The 27,471-nt window shown below is 31.3% G+C and overlaps 1 protein-coding gene and 1 long non-coding RNA gene across 3 annotated transcripts in view; one reads left to right on the plus strand and one right to left on the minus strand.

The window, feature by feature from the left end:
- Positions 1–27,471, plus strand: part of LOC141560257 (uncharacterized) — a 100,334-nt gene that overhangs the window by 63,231 nt on the left and 9,632 nt on the right. Inside the window, exons 2-3 of the long non-coding RNA XR_012487679.1 lie at positions 21,517–21,578; positions 21,974–22,072. This is a non-coding gene — a long non-coding RNA (uncharacterized LOC141560257). The remainder of the gene's footprint in view (positions 1–21,516; positions 21,579–21,973; positions 22,073–27,471) is intronic.
- BCHE (butyrylcholinesterase) overlaps positions 1–27,471 on the minus strand; it is an 89,935-nt gene that overhangs the window by 8,931 nt on the left and 53,533 nt on the right. For both annotated transcript variants that reach the window (XM_074298131.1, XM_074298130.1), the window contains exon 3: positions 3,998–4,164. In XM_074298131.1, the coding sequence (XP_074154232.1) occupies positions 3,998–4,164 (167 nt within the window). The remainder of the gene's footprint in view (positions 1–3,997; positions 4,165–27,471) is intronic.

The raw sequence follows: 27,471 nt of genomic DNA on the forward strand, positions 1-27,471 counted from the left end.
CTTAAGTTACTTAGTGACAAGATTCTAGGAAAGTCACAAAACCATCCTTTACTTCAATTTCTTTATGTGTATGATGCTGATATTATCTATGATATCATGATGCTGTGGTACCTGACTCATAGGAGTATAATAAAAATAAAGGTAAGTTGAAATAACAATTAAAAAGCACTTTGCTAGCCATAAAGTTCTATATAAAATACTAGAGTATTTGCTGATGCTGGCCCCACTGCCAGGATAAATATCTATTTTTCTGTGGAAGAAGATAATGGACATGTAATGAGTACTGCATATCCACTAGCCAGTTGTTCAAATATAAAAGCAAAAGGCAGAAATCAGTTTTGAACTGTAGGAAGGAGAGGAAAATAATACATGAGACTACTGGGAGTTTTCCTAAAGGATTCAGATTTCTGTGTTTGGAATCAGTTTCCCATATTGTGAATTAAGTTCCCTTACTGGAACTTAACCAGTAATCAGGAGTTTGGCAATTTGGTGGATCGTGATTTTTAAAAATGATTCTGCCAATGAATATGGTTTCATTATTACACAAAACAATAACAGAATAATAAATGTGTTAATTTTATTGATTGGGGGCTTTTTCAACTACTTACAAAATTTATAAGCACAGCAGGCAATTTCCACATAATACTGATTTAATTAATTTTATTTCATTAACATCTCCTTTGAAAATGATACTTCAACAATTTTGAATGGATTTATGGTTAAAATATATTGAAGTTGATTTAAGAGAAGGTTAAATAACATGAATTTACCTAGTTAAAGCAAATTCTGTCATCCCTTGACAGTTGGATACACACTATCAAATTTTAAATTGCAGAAATATCTAAGCTGGATGAACAAATCATTTCCTGACTCTAAAGTTTCTTAAACATTGAAAGGAGATTCTATTTCAGAATAGATTAGATAGTTGAGAAAGCTGAGATACATACTATCTTGCAACATTTGGCTTGTAGATCATCTTTCCTTCCTTTGACAGAAGTGAATCTCAAAGTATCAGTGTCTATTTACAGCTGACTTAATTATCCAACAATAGATTTATTTGCTTTTTAGACTATTGCTGGTGAATGTGCTGACTTGCTATTTTACTATGATCAATTGAACCAGAAATATCTGATTTGAAATGGAGATATTTACATCAAATGGATGTCAAATTAGTATTTGATCATTGTATTTATTGCAGTCATTTTCTAGTCATACTGAATGATCATAGAAAAGACCTGAAAAGTCATATAGTTCAATCTTCTCATCCTCTAGGCTCCTAAGAGAACTCAAATTAACTGACCAATATCAAACATAGAGTAAGTAGTAAGTACTGAATTTAAGATCCTCTGATTTTCAAGCCCACAGTCCCAACAAAACCATCATTTATATAATTAATATGTAAGAGCATTTGATGTCAGGTAACACAGGACTAGACAGAGTGTTTAAGAGTGAAGTAAGGGATAAGTGCAGAGATAGCAGAGGTCTTGAAGTCATCAGAAAACCTTGAACTTATCTATTTCAGATTAATCACTTTCCTCTTATCTCTCAATTCCTTCCAACTAGAAGTAATAAAAATTTAGAGTTGGAAGGAAAAAATCTCTTTATTCTTTTCCATCAAATTCACAAAAAAAAAATTTTTTTATAAAATTCACGAATGGTCATAGAATCTCATGATCACAGGGTTGAAAAGCAGCTCAGAGGCTAAACAGAAGAAAAAATAACTCTGTTTTACATGTAACACACATGAACACATGCATACAGATATGTTATTAAAATGTTTTTATATTCTAGAAGGAGAGGCAGTAATCTACTTGTTTACCTGTTGTAAACATGTTGCTTATTCTTCACTATTTCTAACATTTGCAGATAAAGGTTAAGATGAAAAATGTAGTTCAAATATCTGTATCTCAGATTCTTTTCATAAGGTATAGCATACATTTGTACTTTTACTTTTTAATCTTTACTACTTTTATCACAACTAAGGGATAGAGCTCTTGACAGATTAATATTCTTCTAAATTAGTTGAATTACATTATTTTCTATTATCTTGTCATAGAAAATGAATTGAGAATAATCAGTTTTCATTAAGTAAAGGCACGCCTTTACTAAACATTCATAAAAGACCATCATATATTTAAGAAATGGGAATTTCCTTACTTTATGATTAGCTACCTGGTATTCTTTTTATTTAATATTTTTTGTATGTATTCTGTTTGAACATATGCATGTACTGCTCTTTTGGGTTTTCTGCTCCTACTGGATTGTAAACTCCCCAGGATTAAATATTTATTTTTATTGATTGTATTTGTATTCCCAATCATTAGTACAATGTCTGGAACATAGTAGGTATTTGATAAAATGTTTTCAATTAATTGATATATGTCTATCTTTATATCTGTCTGGATCTATCATCTATCAATCACTATCTCTTACTCACATATCTATCTTTATATCTTTTTAATATAAGGGTTGATTCAGTACAAGTGGTTGGTTAGTGATGCAATAAATGTCTGTACATCTCTTGGCAGGTTCAGTGCCTTTCCTCATTGTCATTCACGCCCAGAGGACACACCAGGCAGGCCTGTTCTGCCAAGAGATGCGGCAGCCCATCTATTGGTATCTATTATGTCACAGAACATTTGGTAACATTCAGTACACTTGTATATCAGAGACATTGCCCCACCAGATGGAGTATAGAAATATAATTTTCATGAGTAATGCATGATGATCAAAAAGCATATTAAGCAATAGCATGTTATTCTGAAATGTCCACATTTTGCCTGAAACTGACCCAAATTTAATTTTTTTTTTTAAATAACCTGCCATATTTGTGAAATCATCCACAAAGGCCATGACAATAGATCGTGAGATAAAAAGGATAATGAAGGCAAAAGTTGAAATTGAGGGAGAACTTTATTGCAGAAAGAAAACAGATTCTAGAAATGTTATTTTTTAATTTTGTGGGAATATTGAAAAAAGAAGACTTACATGGTACAAACAGCTGGATGATTTTAAAATCAGATGGTAATATTGATAGAAAATGTACAATTGTCAAAGAGCAGCAAAGCAAAATTTTATTAATTTGATGATGAAAAGAGAATAGGGGACATTTTTATTAATGATGGACATGTACCTAAAAACAACAGCAACAGCAATAAAATCTAACCAACCAACCAATCCAAAAGCTTTGCCAATAAAGATTAGATATCAGTATATACACGGAATAGGCATGCCATAAAAAGAATCAAATCATATAGAATTTGAATTAAATTGAGATTCCATGAGTCTGTTCCTCTCATTTCTTTTATAAATATGGTTAAGTAAATTGTTCAAGGGTACTTGAGAAGATCCTACAAACTGGAAAGTTTTGAAAACAGGTATGATACTATAAAGAATATGTATATGTGTATATATATATATATATATATGTATATATATATATATATATATATACACATATATATATATACATACATACATACATACATACATACATACATATTGCTTTAGAACTAAACTAGGAGGTTTTACAAAATTTAAAACCAGGTTAGCAGCAATGTGACACATTTTTTGGGACAGAGAAACTTTGAAAACTCATTGAAGGATCTAGTAGAGGGAAAACCAACATTAGGGAAAAGATACATATTTGAAATATTTCTATTTGTGTTGAAATATTCAATGTGTCTTTAACAGAAACTAAATCTGTTTATTCATTTTTATCTTGGGATCAGGGTTTCAGGAAGGGTATATATCAATTCTCAGTAGATTTTTATGGAGGCTGGATTTGCAAATTTCTGGAAGAACAATGCACTGTGCAATAAAAGTCATTAAAATAAACTTTGAAAATATAGTTATAAAATATATATTAGAATTGAATAGCACATACCCATTGGTTGTTTTAGCAATATGTTTTATGAAGTAAAAGTAAAATAGTCTGTTAGTAGCAAGAACTTTAATTTAATAGTACAGTTATTAATGACTAAGCATAATTTCTCACCTGACATTTCCAAAACTTTGGGGAAAAATGTTTTCCAGAATCGGCACTGCTGGGCACGCAATTTCGCATGTATTTTTGGTGATTCAGTGTTCAAGGTAATATATTTTTGTTCTGTGGTACCAAAGATTGGCCATCTAGTTCCATTGTTCTGAGTCCCATTTGGATTTCTAAATAATAAAAGAAAGATGATTGTTTTTAACAAAAGCATACTTAGCAACAACAAAAGTATTTCTATATTATATCAGAAAAAATAGTTTGAAGGGGGAAATATATTTCTTTAATTCTTTTGTCTACATTACTCAAAAATAATTTCACAGATGACTTTATTCAATGAAAGTGGTGGATTATCTATGGCAGATTAGTAATGCATTCTTAGCTGTCATTAAAGTTGATAAAAAATGTCAAATAACACATCAAGGATTATGTAAATATCTGTTTTATTTCTTTTCATCTGCATCTGTCATATTCTCTATTTATTATCCATCATCTATCTAACCTCATATATATATATATATATATATATATATATATATATATATATATATATATATATATATACATATATATAATGTTTGACTCTTCCTCTCCATCCAATCTTTTATCTCTGTTCCTCCTCTTCCTCTTTCTTCTTTCTTCTTCTTCTTGTACCTCATTTAAAACTATTCAGCATCACCTCTCTTCCCACATATTATTATCCATATATATAGTGTGATATTAATTTACCTTCACAATTTGACTTGCTACTAACTTTATAGCTTCACTTCCTACTACTTTACAAAAATCATTCTGTTTGACTATTCCATGAAACTTTGCTGCTTTTTCTTGCTTCTAGACCCTTATACAATATATTTTCCATGCTAAAAAAATGAGTTTCTCATTTATTGAAATCTTTCCCTTCTTAAAGGCTCAGATCAACTACTACCTATTCATAAATCTTTTCTTAATTATTTTCCTTACTTCCACCATCTACTTCTGCTAACCACTTCATAACATAAATATACATATATTTGAAAATATGAAAATACTTTTAAAAATAAAACCAATAGATGATAGATTTTCTGAGAGGTGAAGGGATTTATTCAGGATCAGATAGTGGATATCAGAGGTGAAACTTAAATCTAGATCTTTCTGACTTTATGGGGTCAGAGCTTAACCTGATAATCTGATCTATAATCTGATCACTTTAGGTCACAGCAAACTTTAGATAAATATAGATATGTCATTTGTGTTCTTCATATTATGCATAGAAAAAAACAGTGTTTATTTTATTTTATTTTAATTATTATTTTTATTTACAAGGTATATGCATGGGTAATTTTTCAGCATTGACCCTTGCAAAACCTGTTCCAACTTTTCCCCTCCTTCCCGCCAACCCTTCCCCCAGATGGCAGATAGACCAATGCATGTTAAATATGTTAAAGTATATGTTAAATACAATATATGTATACATATGCATACAGTTATTTTGTTGCTCATGAAGAATCAGACTTTGAAATAAGGTAACATTAACCTTAGAAGGAAATAAAAAATGCAAGCAGATAAAAACAGAGGGATTGGAAATGCTATGTAGTAGTTCACACTCATTTTCCAGAGTTCTTTCACTGGGTGTAGCTAGTTCTATTCATTATTGAACGAATGGAACTGATTTGGTTCATCTTATTATTGAAGAGAGTTATGTACATCAGAATTGATCATCATATAGTATTGTTGTTGAAGTATACAATGATCTCCTGGTCTTGATCATTTCACTCAGCATCAGTTCATGTGAGTCTCTCCAGGCCTTTCTAAAATCATCCTGCTGGTCATTTCTTATAGAACAATAATATTCCATAACATTTATATACCACAATTTATTTAGCCATTCTCCAATTCAATTTCCAGTTTCTGGCTACTACAAAGAGGGCTGCCACAAACATTTTGGCACATATAGGTCCCTTTCCCTTCTTTAGTATCTCTTTGGGATATAAGCCCAGTAGTAGGGCTGGATCAATGAGTATGCACAGTTTGATAACTTTTTGAGCATAGTGTAAAGATGAGGTTCCCACAAAACAAGAGAAGGGACTTGTAAGGGTCCTTTCAATGGGCGGGCACAGCACCACAGGAGATTTCAGTTGCCTAGAAGTATTCTCTGTGGATATAGGACTGCCCTCTGGGTGGGATCCTGGCCATATTGAGATAGCTTTGTAATGGGTCATGGCTCTCTCGCTGGTTGGCTGTGTGTGTGACCTCACAGGCCCCTTATAAGCCCACTGCAGACAGCAGTCGCTCTCTTTAACCTGGCTCCCTAGCCTGGGGTAGCCAAGCCAAGTCAAACTGATGGACAGCCTAGAGAGGTAAGAAGTTTGGTAGTGAACACGTGGGTCTTCAGACCACGTGTTCATTAGGAAACTAACAGGTCAGGGCATCAAGCCAGGGCATTATGTGAGTAGGTATAATAAAGGCTTTTAAGATTACATATGGCTATTCTTGAGTGCGCTACCGGTTATTAAACTATTATTCATGAAATTGTGGCCAGAGACCTTTGAAGGCCTCAGAGTAGGCGAGCCGGGTAGAGTTGACACTGCAAAGGTCAGTGGTCAAAGGTACTCTGTTGGGCCTAGGACAGACTAGTAATTGTTACTGCCAGGAGGGCATGCTACAGCATAGTTCCAAATTGCTCTCCAGAAAGGCTGGATATATTCACAATTCCACCAACAATGTATTGGTGTCCCGGTTTTCCCACATCCCCTCCAAGATTCAGTATTATCTTTTCCTGTCATCCTAGCCAATCTGAGAGTTGTGTAGTGGTATGTCAGGTTGTCTTGATTTGCATTTCTTTGATTAATAATGACTTGGAGCATCTTTTCATATGGATAGGAATAGTTTCAATTTCTTCAACTGAAAAATTATCTATTCATAACCTTTGACCATTTATCAATTGGAGAATGACTTGATTTCTTATAAATTAGAGTCAATTCTCTATATATTTTGGAAATGAGGCAAAACCAGTGTTTATTAAAAGCCTGCTATGTTCTAGCTTCTGAACTAGTTGGTAGAGAAAAAATATATTTTTGTCTTCAATTGACTTGCAGTCTTGATAGGTAGATAGAAGCATTTGCAATATAAAATAATGTATGTTGGAAGCCAAATAAGTTGGATACAATATGTATATTATATTTGAAGAGAGCTTGGGTGAAGTAGACTGTAATTCCTTGAGGATAGAGGCTAGTTTTGATTTTGCCAGTATTAGAGTACTTTGTGATTTGTAGATATCTAAAAAATCTATACCAATTCAATATAGAAAGGAATACACTTGTTTTACCTGTATATTGAATTAAATTTAAAAATTGACAACAGTTAGAAAGATAGATCATCCAACTATGTCAATGTTGTAGCAAAGACCAAAACTTTGAACAAAAGGTCCTAAGTACCCATATTACCTGAATAAAAGTTATACTAAAGAAGATGCATATATCAGCTAAAAATTAACAAACCTCCACTGTGTGTAGTATATAATATGATAAACACAAATTTCTGGTAAAAGTAGTTAAACAAAATAAAAACATGGCTAAATTTGGATTCAGAGACAACTATATTCAAGTTTTGTTTGATATGATGAGATCCTGGGCAAGTCTCTGAATATACGTTCTCTGAATTTCTGTTCTCTTATTTATAAAATAGGAATAATAACAGTATCTCCTTCAAAGCCTTGTCATTAGAATCAAATATGATATGTAAAGCATTATCCAAATACACACACACACACACACACACACACACACACACACACACACACATATATATATATATATATATATATATATATATATATATATATACATGGAGAGAGAGAGAGAGAATATTTATTTTTGAGCTCTTTTACTATTACATATATATAGTATCCCTTGCCCTAAATGAGCTTTGCCTCAAGTGGTCCTCTTTATGACATTATCCTTTCCCTCTCTATCATTTATATTCTTCTAGTGGATTATACACTTATATAGCAAAGCTGATATATAGGAAAATGTATACTATTTTAGAGTGAAGGGAAATTATGAGGTATTTACTAAGAGTATTTCAGCAGAGAAGAAAATGGAATGAAGAAAACAATAAATTCAAATATTTGGCTCTGGAAGGGATTTAGATATCAATTAATTGAGTCTCCTCAAGGTTGATGAGGAAGTGTTTAAGTGATTTGTTTTTATGATCACAGAGGTAATATATGTCAGGTCTGGGATTTGAGCCCAGATTTTTTGATTCCAGTACTCCTTGGACCACAGTAGCCAGTAACTCTTGCCTGATTGTCTCAATACAGAATTTTGTTACCATCAGTGAAAATCAGTCAGTTTGAATTTTCACATAATACTCAGTGACCTCATACTTCAAGTGATAAGATTCAATGGAGAAATAGTCCCTTGAAGGTTTGGTTGACTTCTCATTGAGATTAACTTATTTAGTAGGTATTAATCACTCTTCTAAGTACAGCATTTCTAGGAAAGACAGTTTTATTCCAAGAGAATAACCCTGTGCTCCAGGGTATATTCTGATTACTAAATGAGGTCAGAAGGAAAATTCTTCCTACCTGTCACAGATGACAAAGGTGGCCAAGTGAATTATATCTTCTTTTGTTTTCTTTTTTTTTTTTTTTTTTTAAGACTGAAACCACCAAGTGTGGCTGCTTGAAGCTGAGTATTAAGCTGGAAGAACCATGGACTAGATCCACTACAACAATTCTAATGTTCTTAAATTGCCTACTTTCATCCTAATTCACCTCTAATTAACTTATGGCACCACTTTCCCTTAGCATTCATTTGTGGTTCCTGATAATGGTAACTTAAAGCAGAGTTGACTTGTGCTTCAGTTCAAGATCAAAGAGCTAATGGTCCTGTCAGTATTCATTTCACAAAGATTGGACTATAAAATAACTCATGGCATTCCAAATTGTGGTCCTGAGATAAGAGAATGCCTCTGCTATACATGCAAATATACTTTTCAAAAAAAAAAGGGAGTTGAAGATACAATCAGAACAATTGAGCATTTTCATTTATAATTTAGAGAAACCTCCACTGAATTGAATAGCACATCCAGAAAAACAATTCTTATCAGCATCAATAAAAATGTATTGTTTAATTTAGCCCCTAGAGAGGTAATCCTAAGAGGCTGCTTGTATTCTTAAAATTTAATTGATAAATATATCAACAGTTGTTGATACATTTTATTTTCCTGAATCATTTACTGTTCTTGTTACAAGCAGAGACTTCAGAAGAATATTTTTTGAAATACTCTGTTTTGACCACTGAGTTCGATTTTCAACTCCATGGGATTCTAAAACAAACAAACAAACAAAAAAAAAAAACCCTAGAAGGTAGGACATTCAAAAGTGGTTTTTTTTTTTTTTTTAAGCAGTCCTTAAAACACTTAGGTCACAGCCAATCTAAAGGTAATATTACCAAGATATCTGTGTTTTAAAAAATCACTCATGGCAGTTTTGCCATCACACATTCTTGTAAAATGAAGAAAATTTTTGCTTATATTGAAAATGAGAATCATCATGATGGTTAGAAACTAGGGGCTTTCAATTTAAACATCAGATCTGGTTTGTCCTCAGAGATTGAGAATATCATCCCCAAATATTGATTTCTGACCCAAAAGTTCCTAGCATTCAGTTCTGGGACAATAATATTTCTAGAGAATCACATGATTTCTTGTCCAGGCTTACAACATTCAGTTTGTCTCAATGTTGTGACAGAGAAAGGATGTACGCAGATTTGAAGCAACAATAAGGGTATAATCACTTCATGGTAACTGATCTTATTTGAATTTCAGTTCTTTAAAATGTAATATGGGATAATTCCACCTACATTTTTAATTGTGTTTGATTTCTATAAAATTTAAACTGGACAATGAAAGAGTGCTTGATAAGAAAGAATGCATGCTAAGCTTTAATGTCCTTTCTTAATAAATTAAGTTAATTCATTCTTTATTAAACACCTACTATGTGTCAGTCACTGTGTTTAGTACCAGGTATGCAAAGGGAAATCTATATAGAGTAATACTGTATAAAAACAGATATGCAAACACAATTATAATTATGCTGTAACATACTGTTATGGTAAAGTAGAAGTCTTAATTTTTTTTAAATGGAGTTAAAACCTATTATTCAAAACAATAGGCAATGGCAAAGTTCATAATTTCAAATAATCATTGCCCAGTTTTTCTTAGAAAGTTGGTTCTCCATGTGCAAAAATGTTTGTAGAACCCATTTTCTAGTGGCGAGTAACTGAAAACTGACTGGATGCCCACCAGTTGGAGAATGGCTGAATAAGTTATAGGATATGAATGTTACAGAATATTATTGTTCTATGAGAAACAATCAGCAGGATGACTTTAGAAAATCTTGGAAGGACTTAAATGAATTTATGCTGAGTGAAGTGAGCAGAAGTAAGGGAACATTGTACAAGACAACAAGATTATTTAATGATCAGTTGTGATTGATGCGGCTCTTTTCAACAATGGGGTGATTCAGGCCAACTCCAATAGACTTGTGATGGAGAAAGTCTCATCTTTATCCAGAGAGAAGACTTTGAGAACTGAATATGGATCACAACATACTATCTTCATTTTTTTTTTGTTTGTTTTTTGCTTGTTTTTGGTTTTCTTTCTCATTCTCTTTCCTTTTAATCTGATTTTTCTTGTGAAATATTGTGGAATCATGGAAATATATATGCAAAAATTACACATTTAACATATATTGGATTACTTGCTCCTTAAGGGAGGAGGTGGGAGGAAAGGAGGGAGAAAAATTTATAACACAAGGTTTTTAAAGGATGAATGTTGAAAACTATGTATATATTTTAAATATAAAAAGCTAAAAAATAAAGTGTGCTCTCTACACTGAGTGCTGGGACTCTCATCAGAAAATATTTTTACCTTAATTTTGTGAAACTTGCCATTGGAAATTTTTAATATGTTCCTTGTCAAAAACCTCTCATTTTAATAATATTTTTTAACTTTTAATTAATTTTAATAATGTTTTTGCATTTAAATGCTGAAGAATATTATGGTTTTCTAATGGAGAACTCATTTTCTCTGACAAAAAGTAAACATATGACATGTGCATATATGTGTTATATGTGTATATAATAGGCATCCATATATAATATATATTTAGATAGATGATAAATAACACATGCACACATAATACAAAGGAAGTATGACATAATACATAGAGACCTGGCCTTGGAATGAGGAAAAGCTGATTTCATTACTGTTTCTGATATAATTTACATCTGAGAAAGATATTATCTCAATGATAGAAATCTTCAGAGTTTAAGGAAATTTTGTCATTGATAGAAGAGGTCTAGAAAAATACATACATTTTTGTTGATTTGCATATGCTCCAATGGACTTGATCATTATGTATTTACAGATGTCTCCAGAGACTACATTTTAGCCACTTCTTCTTTCTTAGCTCCAGTTCTATATCATCAATTACTTGCAAAAATAAGGGAAGCTTCTTGGGCATCTAGAATTCATGTCCAAAATATGACTTCTTACTTTCCTACCAATAACCATTCTTCATTTGTGTTTCTCTATATTAGTCTCCCTGACATCTAAGATCGCAATATCATAATCATCTTGGACCCTTCATACTTCTTCACATTTATTCACGCTTCTTCACTTTTGCATCCCATATTAAATTTTGTCAATTGTAATTCTGTACCATTATATATATATATTTGAGTAGCAGCAACAGTAAAGGAAAGAAATGTTTATATATATATAAACATTTCTTTCCTTTACTGTTGCTGCTACTCAAATACAATACCTTATAATCTCATGCCTGAACTACTGGAGTTTCTGGTTGGATTTGCCAATCAAGACTTTCCCTACTCCAAAATATCTTCTTTTTGTCAAATCTGTCTTCTTAAATGTGAGTTTCACCAATTCACTTCCTATTCCACTTAATGAACTCAAGTTCTTCCTTATTACTTTTAGGATCAAACCTAAAATCTCTATCTTGTAAAGCCTTCAATAAACTGTGCCATCATAATCATCCATTTTTTTTTTCTTGTTCGATTCTTTTTGTACAGCAAAATAACTGTTTGAACATGAATACATGTGTTGTATTTAACTTATACTTTAACATATTTAGCATGTATTGGTCAACCTGCCATCTGGAGAAGAGGGTGGGTGGAAGGAGGGGAAAAGTTGGAACAAAAGGTTTTGCAGTTGTCAATGCTGAAAAATTACCTATGCATAATTTTTTGTAAAAAAAAAAAAATAAAAAAAATTAACCTGTGCTATCCCATTTCTCATCATCTTAAAACTTATTTTCCTCTTGGTACTTTATGATACAATGACATCAATCTCTTTGTTGTTCCTAGCGCAAGACACTGTATCTTTTGAATCCATGCCCTTTCACTGACTGTCCCCTATACCTGGAATAGGCATCTCTTTGCTCATCTCTGCCTCCTGGCTTCCCCAGATTTCTACAAGTCTCAGATAAATTTTGCATTTCCTATTCTTCCATACTAATTACTTCCTTCTGATATTACCTCCAATTTTCCTTGTATGTAATTTTAGCATGCTGTTTCCCTCCGTAATATGAGCTCATGGGAGTATCTTGTTTATTTTCTTTTTTTCTAGCATTTAATACAATTTCCAGCACATACTATGTGTTTCATAAATGCTCTTGGATTGACTCACTGATTTCAAATTCCCAGAACAACTCTCTTTTGAGTCAATGATACAGTCTTCCTAGAGAAACATAGCACTCTGATATTGACTCTAGTTTTATTTGCAAATCACTGTCTAAAGTTTGATTACTTTTTTGAAACTTCTCATACTGAAATTTTAACATTTTTCCATTAGCTTCTTAAGATGAATCTTCAGAGACATATGAAATCATTTTTTCTTTTCTGAAATAATTGAATATATGGCTATGCCCAACTCTCTTTTCCCAGCTCTTTTTATGAGACATAAATATCCACATGATTCATATACTCAGGATCTTGAGTATTTGTACTCCCCAAATCATTGAGATCCAATATTATTTACATCAGGCTTTCATTTATCTCAGAAGAGCAATCCTTTCAATCTCACTGTAAAAGTGCCATGCTGGATGGATATTTTTCAATATTACACTTATTTCAAATCACTTCAATATATGTTGTACTTTACAAGGTTTTACTGCATTAGAACAGAGGGAATTAATATTTGGGTTTATTTCCCTATCTTCCTTTTAAGATGTAAAACATAGCATGCGAGTCTCTTGTTGCCAAAGTTTCAGAAGTCAGAATATATGATCTTCTTACAACAATTGAGTTAGGAAGAGAATAGGATTAAGCATTTATATAGTACCTTCAATGTGCCAAGCAGTTTTCTAAGCATTTTTATGCATATGTATATATATATATATATATATATATATATATATATATATATACACATATACACATATATACACATATATACATATATATGTATATATATATGTACACATGTAGATATATATACATATATACATATGTGTGTGTAAAATTTAATTCACATAGCAATCCAATGAGGCAGATATTATTATCTTCATTTTATAATTTAGGAAACTGAGTCAGATAGAGATTAACTGAATTACCTTTGGTTATACACTTACTCCAAGTCAAGTTCTATCTGCTATTCCATCAGTTGGCTCTATATTTGAAGAAATTATATTAGTTTTTGAGGATTTAGTTTAAAGCTCTTAAATGGTTATTGATACAAACCACAAAGCCACTGATAGTTAATGTAGTATCCTAAAATTCATTTCTTGCAGTCTAAAATAGTTTGACTACCAAGTACTACTTGCTACCTATGTATCCTTGGAAAATTCACATTATCTATGTTCTCATTTATAAAATGAAGCAGTCTCTCAGTTCTTTCATGATTCTTAATCTATAGTTGTCTATTTCCATGAACTATAGCACAATCCTATACCCATTTCAAAAATGTAGGCTCGCTAATGGCAGATATTATTTCATCTTATAATAGCATTACTACCTTTTAATATAATAAAGTAGAACTTTATCAAATCTGTTGAATTGGTTTTCATCTTAACTCTATCTTCAATTTAGTCTTTATGAATGTATCTATGAAAAAAATTGGCTTTAATAGAAAGATAAAAAAAATAAGTGATTGAGGGATGCAGGAAAAAAAAAAGATTAACATGATTTTAAAAAGATTCTTGTCTTCTAAGTTACTTTATAGCAATTTTGATTTGATTTGATGCAGCACAACATCAAATGTTCACCGGTGTGCCTTGATCTTCTATTGACATTTATACCATTTGGAGGAAGGAAGAATGGCTAGTGCAGAGGGATAAAAAAGACAGGAGGGAAGTATGAAGTAAAAATTATTTTTATATATTATTTAATTCAATATTTTAGTCAACTAACATTTTTTCTAGACAATAATCCAACATCACTGATGACTAGAAGCTGTAAGATTACATTGGCAGGTCCATCCTATTATTCAAAAAAAAAAAAAAAACTGGAGATAATTTTATTGGATTCAGAAAGAAATAGTATGTAAGCCAGGTTCTTATTGGAGTAAGGAATAAGTTTTCATGATTTCATATGTCCTAACATATCAGGATGGGTGGAAAAATTCCTGATTTTGTAAGGAAATAAATTTCATCCAAAATTGAATTTCAAATCATACTCAGTGGAGAAGAGGACCTGTAAATACATTAGGTAAGGGATGAATTTATAAGAACAGAAAATGTTCTTTCTTCTGACCTTCATTTGAATAAGAGTAAAATTATATTGGGACATCAATGTCTAAATCCTAACAAAAGAGTAAAATAATGAAATAGAATATTTTTGCTCAATAATAAGATTATATTTTAGCTAAATTCTTACAAAGAGATGGGTCAGATTTGGGTCAGATTTCTCTGCCAGTTATTATCTAACCTTAAAAAATACTGGAAACCATATTTAAAGTATGCAAGAAGACTATGGAATGACATTATATGACGGAATCAGAAAAGATCATTAAGGAAATGTTATAATTAGAGAAATAAATGGGTGATTTAAGGCATAATATATTTTCAATTCCCATAATGTTACCTGAAACATGTAAAGCAGTATATGTACTCACAGAAGGAGGCATTTGAGAAAGGGAATGATTATATTATAAAATATATAGTGATATTTCTTTACAAAGCTAAAACTTTCAATGTGTTTTCTCCTCTTTTAGTTTCTTTACTGAATGGAAGCTCAACATGTTTCTCAAATATTTATTAAGCAGACAATAAATTCAAGGCAGTTTACTAAGCACAGGAAAATCTAAAACAAACATACAGATCTGTAATCTCATGAATTTGCTTGCTTCTTGCAATTATGCTGATTGCTTCCCATCCAAGCCTGTCCACCTTATTTAACTCTAATCCATGTCTTCCTCTCAGTTCATTACAGAATATCAACTCATTATGTTAGTGTCACTAGTCTGACTGTAAAGTGGAAGCTGAGTCATGAATCATTTTCCATCAATAATGAATCTTTTCTGGTTTGTTAAAATATAATCAATTCAACTGTGTATATATGTATCTTTTTGTATATATTGCTATTTAGTTCTCATTGCATCCAGAATTTTATTTATTCTTTTCTCAATGAAAGTCTTCCTAATATATAGACCTGAAGATTCTTTGGAGTCTTTGTACAATTTCGTTATTGATTTTTACTGTCATATCCTGACCTTTTTTCTATATTAGCATTGAAATCATGTAGTATAAGTTGATTTCATTGCAATATTTTTTCAAAGCATTTTTGGTGTTTTTTTTTTTGTTGTTTTTTTTTTTTTTTTTTTTTTTTTTGTTGTTGTTGTTGTTGTTGTTGTTGTTGTTGTTGTTGTTGTTGTTGAGGCAATTGGGGTTAAGTGACTTGCCCAGGGTCACTCGCCTAAGAGGTGTTATGTGTCTTAGGCCAAATTTAAATCTGAGTCTATCCATTCTATCCACTGTGCGATCTAGCTGCTCCTTTCAAAGTATTTTTGTAATTTCCAATGTAACCTTCAATTTACCTGCAACTTGTTTCTTCTCATTGAAAATCTGATATTGATTTGTGGTGCTCTTTTTGAATAATAGATATGATAATGGACATCCTTACTTTATATTTGATTTACTGGATATAATTCATATAATTATGACTTTTGATTTTAAATACATTATCATGTTAATGAAAGATCCACATAGTCACAATTTCCTAGGGTTTTTAACAGAGACAGGTGATTTTTTTATCAAATTATTTTTTACTATGACTTTTTGTTATTCCTATTAATTATTAATTATATATAAAATATGCTTATATGTACACACGTACACAATACATATGGATGTATTTTTTCTTGATATTAAAGAAACTTTGTAATGCTGGTACAAAGTTATAAGCATTTACATATACCTACTATATGCCATTGTACTAAGTGCTTTTGATATTATCTCATTTGACATATAACCCTGCAATATAGAAGTTGTTATATCCCATTATATAGTTAAAGATTATAATATAGTCAAAGGCTGATTCATCTATATATCAGATAGAGTCAATGTCTAAGGCTAAATTTGAATTAATATCTTAATATCTTAATATCTTTCTGACTTCAAGTCCAGTGCTCTGTCCATGGTTCTAGCTAGCTTCCTCTAACCAAGACATTGTGAAATACTGCAATAGCTTTTTTGCTAATAGTTTATTATAAATATGTGCAACACTGTTCATTAGGGGAATTGACTTGTACTTTTCTTTCTCTCTTTGAGATATTTCTCCTTTAGATAAAAATACTATATCTTTTTCATAGAAATGATTTGGCACAATCTAACATTTTCCTATTTTGGTAAAAAGTTTATACAATGTGTAAATGAATTATTGTATGAATGTTTGTTAGAATTCAATTTATTCAATCTCATGGCTTTATTCTTTGGGAAGTAATGCCTAGCATATTCATTTTCTTTCTTTTCCCCTTGAGGCTGGCATTTTAAATTTGCCATTTATAGTTACATTAATCTTGATGTTTAGAATTTGTTAGTATCCATTTAATTTAAATCCATTGAACTATATTAATTTTCAAATAACATATTTTCTCTCAGTTTTCATATTCGTTTACATCTTTGTAGCATTTGAAAATTCTGATCAGCTATTTTGCCTGGATCTTCTCTTTTCTTTGTTAGTCTTCTCTCTTGGTTCCCAAAGTTCTTCTTTGTCCATGCTTGAATCTCCTTTCCAGAATCATAATCCTTATACCTTCTAAATGTTAGTGCTCTGATTGTGTGTCTGTGTGTGTGTGTGTGTGTGTGTGTTTGTGTGTGTCTTTCTGTCTGTCTCTTTGTCAATCTCTATCTATCTCTCTGTCTTTCCTCTGTCTCTCTCTTGTGGCCTTCTATCTCCATCTGTCGGCCTACCTCCCCCAGACACACAAACATACACATATTCTTTTGTTGACTGCTTCAATTTAAATGGGCTTATTACTATTTCTCTATAAGTTTTTCAGATCTATATTTTCAACCTTAGTATCTTTTAGTTTCCATATTTTATCAAGTGTTAGACATGTCCAAGTGAATGTCCTGTATATACAAGTCACACTGTACACATCAATAAATAAATGTATTTTTCTTCCCAAACTCCTTTCCTTTCTGAACTTTTCTAGTACTGTTAAGGTACTACAATTTTAAAGTTTCAAACTTGGAATCATGCTCACTCTCTCACTTTTACTTACTATGGATATTTAATCATTTGGTAAATATTGGTATATCTACCTCAATATCATCTTTTGCTTTGATCCCTTTTTTATCTACTTATCCAGAAATAATTTCAGTTCAGAAGCCTATTACCTCTTAATGGGACAATGAAGTAGGTTTCTAATTAATTTCCATACCTTTAATATTTTCCCATTCTAGTCATCTTCTATATAGCTGCCAAAGTGGTTTTCTCAAAATGTAGGTTGCTTTCCTTCACAACATACCCTAATGTTTCGCTATTATCTCATGTATATAAAAAAGAAACAAACCAATCAAAAGAAAATAAAACATTTTGTCCTGTAAGGACATTTACACTTCCCCATTCCACCTTTCCAGCTTTATTGCACATTACTCCTTCATTTACTTTATAATGCAGCCAAATTGACATCTTAATGTTCTTCTGCAATTTCTGTCTCTCTTTATATCATTACATTGGGTATCCCAAATGCCTAGAATAGACTCCTGTCTTAACTCCTGTTGTTAGATTTTTAAATTTCTTTTGAGGTTCAATTCAAATTCTACCTTCTAAATGATGTCTTTCCCAATTTTTATCACTAAACCCTAATGCTTTTCCTACATCCAAAATATCTATCTCTCTACGTTCATGTATATGTCACATTTACATGTACATTTCTCTTTTCCTAATTAAATTATAATTATATTCAACTCAATAATTGTTTCTTTTTTTTTCTTTATGATTCAATGTTTCTAGTTGTATGACTACTCACTGTTTTTTCAACAGTTCTAGAACCAACAACTAAGTTAATGTTTGCAGATTTAAACTTTTTTTTGCAGATATCAAAATCATTTCTTGACTTTCTGTTCAAACACAAGGGTATCTCCTTGGAATAGTGTTTTTAAATCTATAAAATATATATGAAATTATAAAGAAAATATCATTATGAAAAATATTTTTCAAAGTCATGTGTTCCCCAAAAAAATATCCAGGGAGAAATCTGTCTATCCCAGATTAAACCAGTGGTAGATGTTCTCAAAACTATGTAAATCTTAGAAAATTTATTTTCAACCACTCTGATACCATCACAAGAAAAGTTGAATGAAGTCACAACAAGAATAAAAATCATTTTGTATTTCATTTTGTTTCATGAATTGTTACAGACAAAAGATGTTCAGTAATGAACCATTCCCAATTTTGCTAGACTCTTTCTTAGAAAGCCAATATAATGTGTGCTTGGGTCAATACTAGAATCATTTCCAAAATATTAATATTTTCAAGAATTTGCTCTTAAAAATAATTCTAATAACTCATGAGAAACATCATTTTAACATGAGGAAGCATTATAAAATGTTATGGTTGATAAAATTTTAAAAAATGATGACATGCTTTCCTGAGGCTAACAGTATATTGATTTTCCATCAAAAATTATTTTCTTTCTTAACAAGACACAATTCATTTTTTAAGAATGGTAAAAGATTCATTAGCATTTGGGTTTACTGTTTTTTCTTCAGGAAATTATATTAGATGCCTCAGCAGAAGAGTAGGATTTAACCACAAAAGCAGATTATTTCTCTGTGAGCAATTGCAATTTCGTAATTAGATTAACTCAAGATATCATCTCTTGTTTATCAGGCTAAAAGGGTAGAGAGACACCAGACAAAGGTTCTTGTACATGTAAGAGAAACTAAAACATGATATCTTTTTGCATTAAGTGATACCAATGATGCTTTTCTCTTTCTTTCTTTCTTTCTTTCTTTCTTTCTTTTTTTTTTTTTGAATGAGAAAGATCTAAATTAATTAGAGAGTGAAAGTGTAGCACCTCTCATTTTTCTTATATTCACAAAGTACTGAATTGAGTAAGGCACTAAATTACTTCAGCATATGGCATGAAATATTTTGGTGTTTTTGCATTAGTCAGGCACACACATCCAGATGTCTCTCATAATTTCTAAAGGCCACGATGCATTATGTGTATACCTATTTTAATTTTTCTAGTCACAGCACAGTAACTGCCAGCATTTGGATACAAGTGTGCGATTTCCAGAGGGCCTCCCAACCCACAGTGAATAGAAAGATATAAATGAAATTCTGCCCCAATGGCACTGGGACATTTATTGTAATAAATGGCAGATTTACCATTAACTATTGATTAAGGAAAGCTTCCCCAAACCAAAACTATTGGGCTTCTTTCCAACTTCTTCCAAATTCTAGTAGCTTTTCACTTTTTTTTTTTCCTTGTAAACCTCTCTAGTGCCATAAGGTTGATGGCAGTAAGCCCTAAGCTTCAGGAATGAGATGACTCAGTGCCAAGGAAAACAGTCCTGGAAACTCTTTTATGGCAGCAAGCAAAATGACTAAAATAGATTTTTTAGTGTACACTTAGAAATACAGGAAGAATTAGGAAAACAAATTCAAAGACAGAATACAAAATGATTCAAAGAATTGTCTGGGTATCTGAAGGGTATATGTGAACATCTCATTTGTTTATATTTCTTTGCTACCACAGAGAGAATGAACTGAATTATATAAAAATGTATTGGCTTTCTTAGTTCTATGTTCAACCTTTGGTTCTATGGACTGCAATCTATCATAATGGTTTAAATCAAATCTCTGACATATGCTGACAGTGAGATTGCCTTACTCTGACCCTAGATCCTAGTAGGGTAGATATTTAAGGAGCTCTGAGAGATATTTAAACAGCTCATATTCTTCATGTCACAGAACTATCCAGCAATGTATTTTGCTGTCTCAGTAGATAATGGGTACTCCCACATTAGAGCTTTGACTATCATTCATTTGGAATGTTGAAAAGGGGATTCTTGATTATATATAGATTAACCTATAAGACCTCCCTTTTTCATGGAAGGTTGATGCTGAACATAAAATTTAAGAGAATGGCTTAGAATTTTGAAAAAATATATACTATGAAAACTGTATATATCAAACTTAGAAAAGGGATGGAGGGAGATACAATCAGGGCTTTCTTGGTCTTGAGGCTAGTTTTCTATATAATTATGGTGCCTCTTATGTAGATGCTTGATAAATGCTTAATGAGTTTCACTGAAAGTGACATCAGAGAGTATGGTATATGAAAAACTATTTTATTCTATTAGCTGCCAAATTTAGGATTAGATACCAATTGGTACTTTTTTATAGCAATCTTCTATTGGTGGATCCTTCGTAAATCTATCCAAATTATCCTTTTACTTTATTTTTAACCTTATACTATTTTGTAAAAGTGGAACAAGTAATCTTATATAGATTGCTCATTGTATTAATTTGATGATTATTACCAAATCCAAGGGAAGTTCTTAGTTTTAATTCCATTTTAGGAGATATAGTAAGTATGTTGACCCTCTGAAGATCTTTCATTTCAATAACATCTCTAGTCAAGTTTCTATATTGAAAAATGCTGTTATTTAATGATGTTTAAAAAAAAATAAATATCTCCATCCTTTTAATCAGTTGAATTAATCCTTCTCTGAGTCTTTTCTCTTTGTGCTATATATTTCATATTCAATTTAAACTATTAACATAGAACAAGTGTATATAAAAATAAGATGTATATGTTTCCTATTTAATTTGTTACACATTTATGATAATGCCCATCAATATGTTGGCTAGATTTGGTCATTATCCTTAGAGAACAGTCTACAAAATGTCACATATATTTTAAGAAGAAAAGCTTTAAATGTCTTAGTCATTCAAAAATTGCTATGTACTATTTTTTAAGTAGCAGTAAAATTCTGAAATACTCAAAAGGAAGCTTTCTACTGTTTTTGGATCAAATCTTATTAACTTTTATCATCTCAACAGAAAGCCATGAAGACCCAACTGACTGAAGTTGATAGTACTCACAGAAATCAAATCCACCCAAGGTAATTCCTCTAAGATTATTTTTTGTTGATAACATTGAAGTTTACTGCATGCAAATGAGAGGCTAATTATAATGAAGTATACTATTAGGTTCTACTTCATGCATTTAATACCATACTTACCAAAGTGAAACTCACAGATAATTTGATTGAGTGCAGAGAAAGGATGTGTATATTTATAGTTTCTCTTTATCAAAATATGTTGTTCCTGTGGTTCATAATATAAAATTTGAGAAGGAAAAAAAAACTGGACTTTTAGAGAGATTTGTGAAGTAGACTTTAGGTTTATATATTCATATCTATATGTGTATGCATATTTATATACATATATGTATATGTAAATATAACATGATTCTAATTATGATTTTCTATCTAAATTTTGTTGATATGATATGTAGCCCAATAATCCCTCCTGAAAATAGAGTGAAAGAAAAAATATCAATTGAGGGACATCAGCATCTACAAAAGTGAAAATTTAGCTTCTTCAAAGGCATGGGGTAAGTAATTTAGATATATTTATATGTCATTTTTATATGCCAGTTTCTCATCTTTGGTACACAAAGGAGGGTTCAAAATAAATGGTGAGTGGCACTTTCCTTCAGATATAACTATTTTATTAGTAACTAAACTTTCCAAGGAAATTATTTGTGGAAAGAACAAAGGATTTCAAGCAATTCCAGAATGTTACAATGATAAAGGATTAGTCTAACCCAAACTCAAGAGAATTTTCTCTTTCTCTACTACATACCATTCAATTGAATTCTATAGCTTTGGTCTGAGCGTCTCTGAGGCAGGAAGAGGAAAGGTAGAGAAAATCTAGTATATCCTCAGATCATTCTTATTGTGAACATTGCACATAAGTAAATAAATTTTTAATTACATGAAACCAAATTTACCTCTTTGGAACTTCTTCCTTTGGTTTATGTTCTGATCTCTCAGGTTAAGAAGAACATACTCAAACATTTCTAAGTGACTTGCCTTTCAAATACTTCAAGCCTGCTATCTTGTCCTTAGCTAAATTTTGTCTTATCTGTTTAATGTCTTTTTTTAAATTTATCTCCATTAGAATATAAAATCCTTCAGAGCATGACTTATTTCTGATTTTTATTTTTCTTCTACTGCTTGCCACATGAATGATGTGACATTATATGTTACCCCAACACCTTCCTGATTGACCTTTGGTCATATTTCTGCTAATCAATTTTTTTTTCATAATGAGGTACCTAGAGTTAAAAATAATGAATGCACAAATACACGTATGTGTGTATGTCCACATGTATGCATGCAAGTATATGGTATCTGACAATCATACTGAGACTACTCTATGTCAGACACTGTGCTAATTGTTTTATATTATTATTTCATTTCATCCTCAATCTCAATCTTAGAAAGTAAATGCTATTATTAGTCCTATTTTATTGATAAGAGAATTGAAGAAAGCCAAGATTAAGCAACTTGTTCAGGATGACACATTTATAAGTATATGCAGTTCACGCATGTGTGTAAATGTATGCAATGTGTGCACACATATGCATGTGCATATAAAATAATTTATAGACATATATATATACACATACATATTTGTGTTTATATGTAGATAGATGTAGATCAGTGGTCCGCAAAGTTTTAAAATAGGGGGCCAGTTCACTGTCCCTCAGACTGTTGGAGGGCCAGACCATAGTAAAAACAGAACCTCACATTCTGTCTCCGCCCCTTAGCCCATTTGCCATAACCCGGCAGGCCACATAAACTTCCTCAGAAGGCTGCATCTGGCCTGTGGGCCATAGTTTGAGAACCCCTGATTGTAGATGATAGAGATATTTTTATAGATTCACTTTTATTTCTTCTATATCCTATCACAGGATTTGGAATATATCAGTTTGCTGATTGATTGATAGCCTTTCAGTATTTTTGGTTCCTTAAATTGTCATCTCACATGTTATCTATATCTCACTGAATATGCATCATTGATATATTTAATAAGCATAGTAAGCATCACTTCATTAAAGTCACTGATTTTAAAAATAACAAAAACATCAGCATTAAAAATAAGTCAAGCACAGATCCCTGGAATACTCCATCAGACCGTTTCATTTTAGGTAATATACATTTATTATAATATTGATCTTTTGATTCTATTCATTCATTCATTCAAATAGTTCAAATGATTGATTTTCTTCCTTAGTACAATATGTTTTCCATACTAGTCTAGTAATCCTTTGTTGGTTTACTTGTTTTTTTTTTTTTTTTTTTTGTTTGGGAAATGCAATTATTTTGATATTTTCAATTTGTCATAAAGCTATTCTTGTCATTATGGCTTATTTTATTAGATGTTCACTAACTTTGAGTTTGTAGTACCATAGGACAAGAAAATAAATTTTATATGAATGACAACAAAATCCCTTTGCAAATCCTTACTACGTGCTTTTAACTATCATCATAATCACTACTACCTACAACAACTCCTCCTCTTCTTCCTCCTCCTCCTCTTATCACTGTTGCTTTTGCTACCACCACCACCTCTTCCATCATCATTATACTTATCCTCATCTTCACTAGCAGCAAGTCACTGAACTACAACTAGAAGAGCCTGGAGTAGATCTTTGAACCCTTAAGTGGATTTGTCAATCATAGAAATAAAGGTTAAAAGTGGATGTTTTTCTCACCTTCCCTAACATATTTCAAAAATATAATAATGTATTTTTTTCTTTTTCATTTTGCAGATTTTCAGAATTGTATTGTGGCAAATCACTTTATGTTATGGAAATATCAGGGAAATTTTATGACAAAGGATTTTTTTTGTCTCCTCTTCCTACTTTGAACTGAGACTTTTGTTGGTTGTGCTATACCTGAATTGTTAGACATTTATAATTCTGTAACATGTTAATTATTTTCTGTAGTCAAATGTATATAATTCTAATTTATATATAAATATAGAACTTCTTTTAAAAGAATTAATTGGAAAGTAGGTTGTGAAAGAAAAACTAGATGAGAAAGTAAGCCACTCACTTTTATAAAACTTCATGCAGAGTGTCCTTCTCACCCCAAAGTTAAATATTAAACTAAAATTCAAAGCCTTATTTCTTAACCCAGTGCAATTTGATAAGTGCACATGATATGTAAAAAAAAAATCACATTTGAATTTTAACTCTGATAAGTAAAAGTTAAACATAGGAAATTGATAAATCCCCTAATATATTTAAGTGACAATGCTCAAAACCTTACAGAACTACCCCTTCTCTTAATAGGACTTTTTTAAAACTAGTCCTTTGACATCTTTTCTATTTTTTTCTTTTTTTTTTTTTTCAAATATACTGAAAATGAACCAATAGTGGCTTAAGCTATATTTTAAAACCAGAACACTTGGATTTGTATGCGAGAAAAATAGGGTTCAAATATAGTTCTGATGTCAATTGTGTGACCACATATAATTCATTTAACCTTTCTCAAGCTATTTCCTTCACCAATATGACTGATAAAATGAGGATAATGATACTTGTAGAAGTCTTATTTTGAGGTTCAAATTATACATGCCCATACTCACATGCATGTCTACATAAAACATGTATGTTTACATACATATATATGCCTGTACAATAAATTTATACATGTACACACATATATGCAAGCAAACATATATGTCCTTGTGTGCATGTATATACATGTTGCATATATATTTGTATATACCTACAAATACCTATTATATATTTGTATATATCTATATACATATGTATGTAAGTTTATGTGAATATCTTTGAAGAATCTAAAGTTTTAGAAGACTATTATGTTTATTACCAGCCAATCGTGCAGTTTATACAATTTGTTAAAATGACCTGAATCAAAGCAGATGGTTGATAAAATTGTGATGAAGCTTGGGTCACTATGAAAGTGTTTTTATGTTAAATATATATATATATATATATATATATATATATATATATATATATATATATATATATATATATACATATATATGTGTATATATATATATATATATATGTATATATATATATATATATATATATATATATATATATATATATATATATATATATATAAACAATAACTGTGAGCATTTACATTATTTATGGAACACTTTACATACATTATTCCAGGAGGTTGTATATGAAGCAGCGGGTTTATAGTAAAGGACGACTCATTCCTATTTCATGTACTAGCTGTGTCACTTAGCAAGTCACATAGTCTCTTTAAGACTCAGTTTCCTCATATGTAAAATATTGATGTTTATTATCCTATGATTATTTTGAAGATCAATTAAAAACATATTTCTTTGCCAGTCATTAAATAATATATGAATGCTTGCTATTATTGTTTGTTATATGCTAAATATTTTATGTAAAGAAGTGATAGAGGACAGTAAAGAATTCAAAATAGAAGTAGATGCACAACAATATTCGTCTACTTGAGTTTTGGAAATACTACTCAAACACATTTTTTGTGATAGCTTCTAAAAAAAGAGAGAAATTAATAATTTCAGACTAAACTAGCTTTCTAATTAATTGATGCTTTCATGGATGGAAGGAAGTTTGGTAAATAGAAGTGAAAATTTCTTGAAGGAAATCTTCCTCCCTCTCTCCTTTCCTTCTTCCTCTCTGTCTCTGTCTGTCTCTGAATGTGTTTCTGTCTGTCTCCCTATCTTTCTCTGTCTGTTTCTGTCTGTCTCTCTCTGTCTCACATCATGGAATTAATAAAGGCATATTTTCTTCATTCTTTACTCCAGATGTCCTCATAAATGGGACTTTTGCTTTGCCTTGATCACTGTGTTGGATTTGGAAAGATGATAATGGGACTTTTTTTAATCTGCTGCAAGGGGAAGAAAAATAAGCAGAAAATGTGTGAGAGTACTTTCCTCTTGGGACCAGCATCTATTCCTTACCAAGCCTCTTTCCACCATTCAAAACTGTTTTTTGGGGTCATATATTTGGATTTACTTATTGTTTTCTGAGCTTTAGGGGAACTAGGAAATGAGCATCAACAAAATCTCTTTGGTTCATCCTGAGTTCCTAGCTAGAGGAAATTTCTCTAGTTAACAAAACTTATCCAGCTGCAGGAATGCATTTCTTTACATTAGTTAGCTACTCTACCCTTTTATTCCCTTCCCACAGAAAACGACACACACCACACACACACACACACACACACACACACACACACAATAAAATGAATAAACACACTGATTTGGAGAACTGGTTTTCTTTAAAAATGACTGGCAAAAATGACAACAAAACAAGTGTATTTTTACAATAAATACAGATGGAAAATAAGTCCAAGAGAAGAGAACAACAACAAGGTAGGAAAAATACATTGTCTTTGTCTAATAAACAGGGATAGCTATATGTCTTCACAGAGCATTTCCTGCAATGGCTGTGGCAGCAATGAGGCATGGATGGACCCAAGCAGCTCTCCCCATTTCTCTCTATCATTCTTATAGATGCTAAAGATTAGATATCCTCTGGTTGCCCAGGTGATAGAAGCAACTTATGCTTCAAGGTGTTGGCAGAAGAAACTATGATTCCTCAGAGAGGAAACCTCTTCTCTTGCCCTTTCTTAATCATTCCCTCTTTTTTTTCTCTCAGGAGAGGGGAAGCTGAGCTCATGGTCTAAGGCTCAGTTAGTTAAAATTTGTTGTACCACTATTATAAAAGCTAAAACCATACAAAGGTTGGGGAATAGTAATCAGAACTGAGAGGAAGTCATAATAATGAAAAAATGCAGAAAATAATGGTCAACAGATTCATGTAATTTAATGGTTAGAATAAACACTAGAAAATTTTATATCTTAATATTCTCAGATTCACATACACACATTCACATACCCTCAGACCTTACATTAAGTGGAAAGTGATAAGAACAGTTGGAATAAATAATGAACATT

This window comes from Sminthopsis crassicaudata, chromosome 3 (assembly GCF_048593235.1).
Source record: "Sminthopsis crassicaudata isolate SCR6 chromosome 3, ASM4859323v1, whole genome shotgun sequence".
NCBI classification, from domain to species: domain Eukaryota; kingdom Metazoa; phylum Chordata; class Mammalia; order Dasyuromorphia; family Dasyuridae; genus Sminthopsis; species Sminthopsis crassicaudata.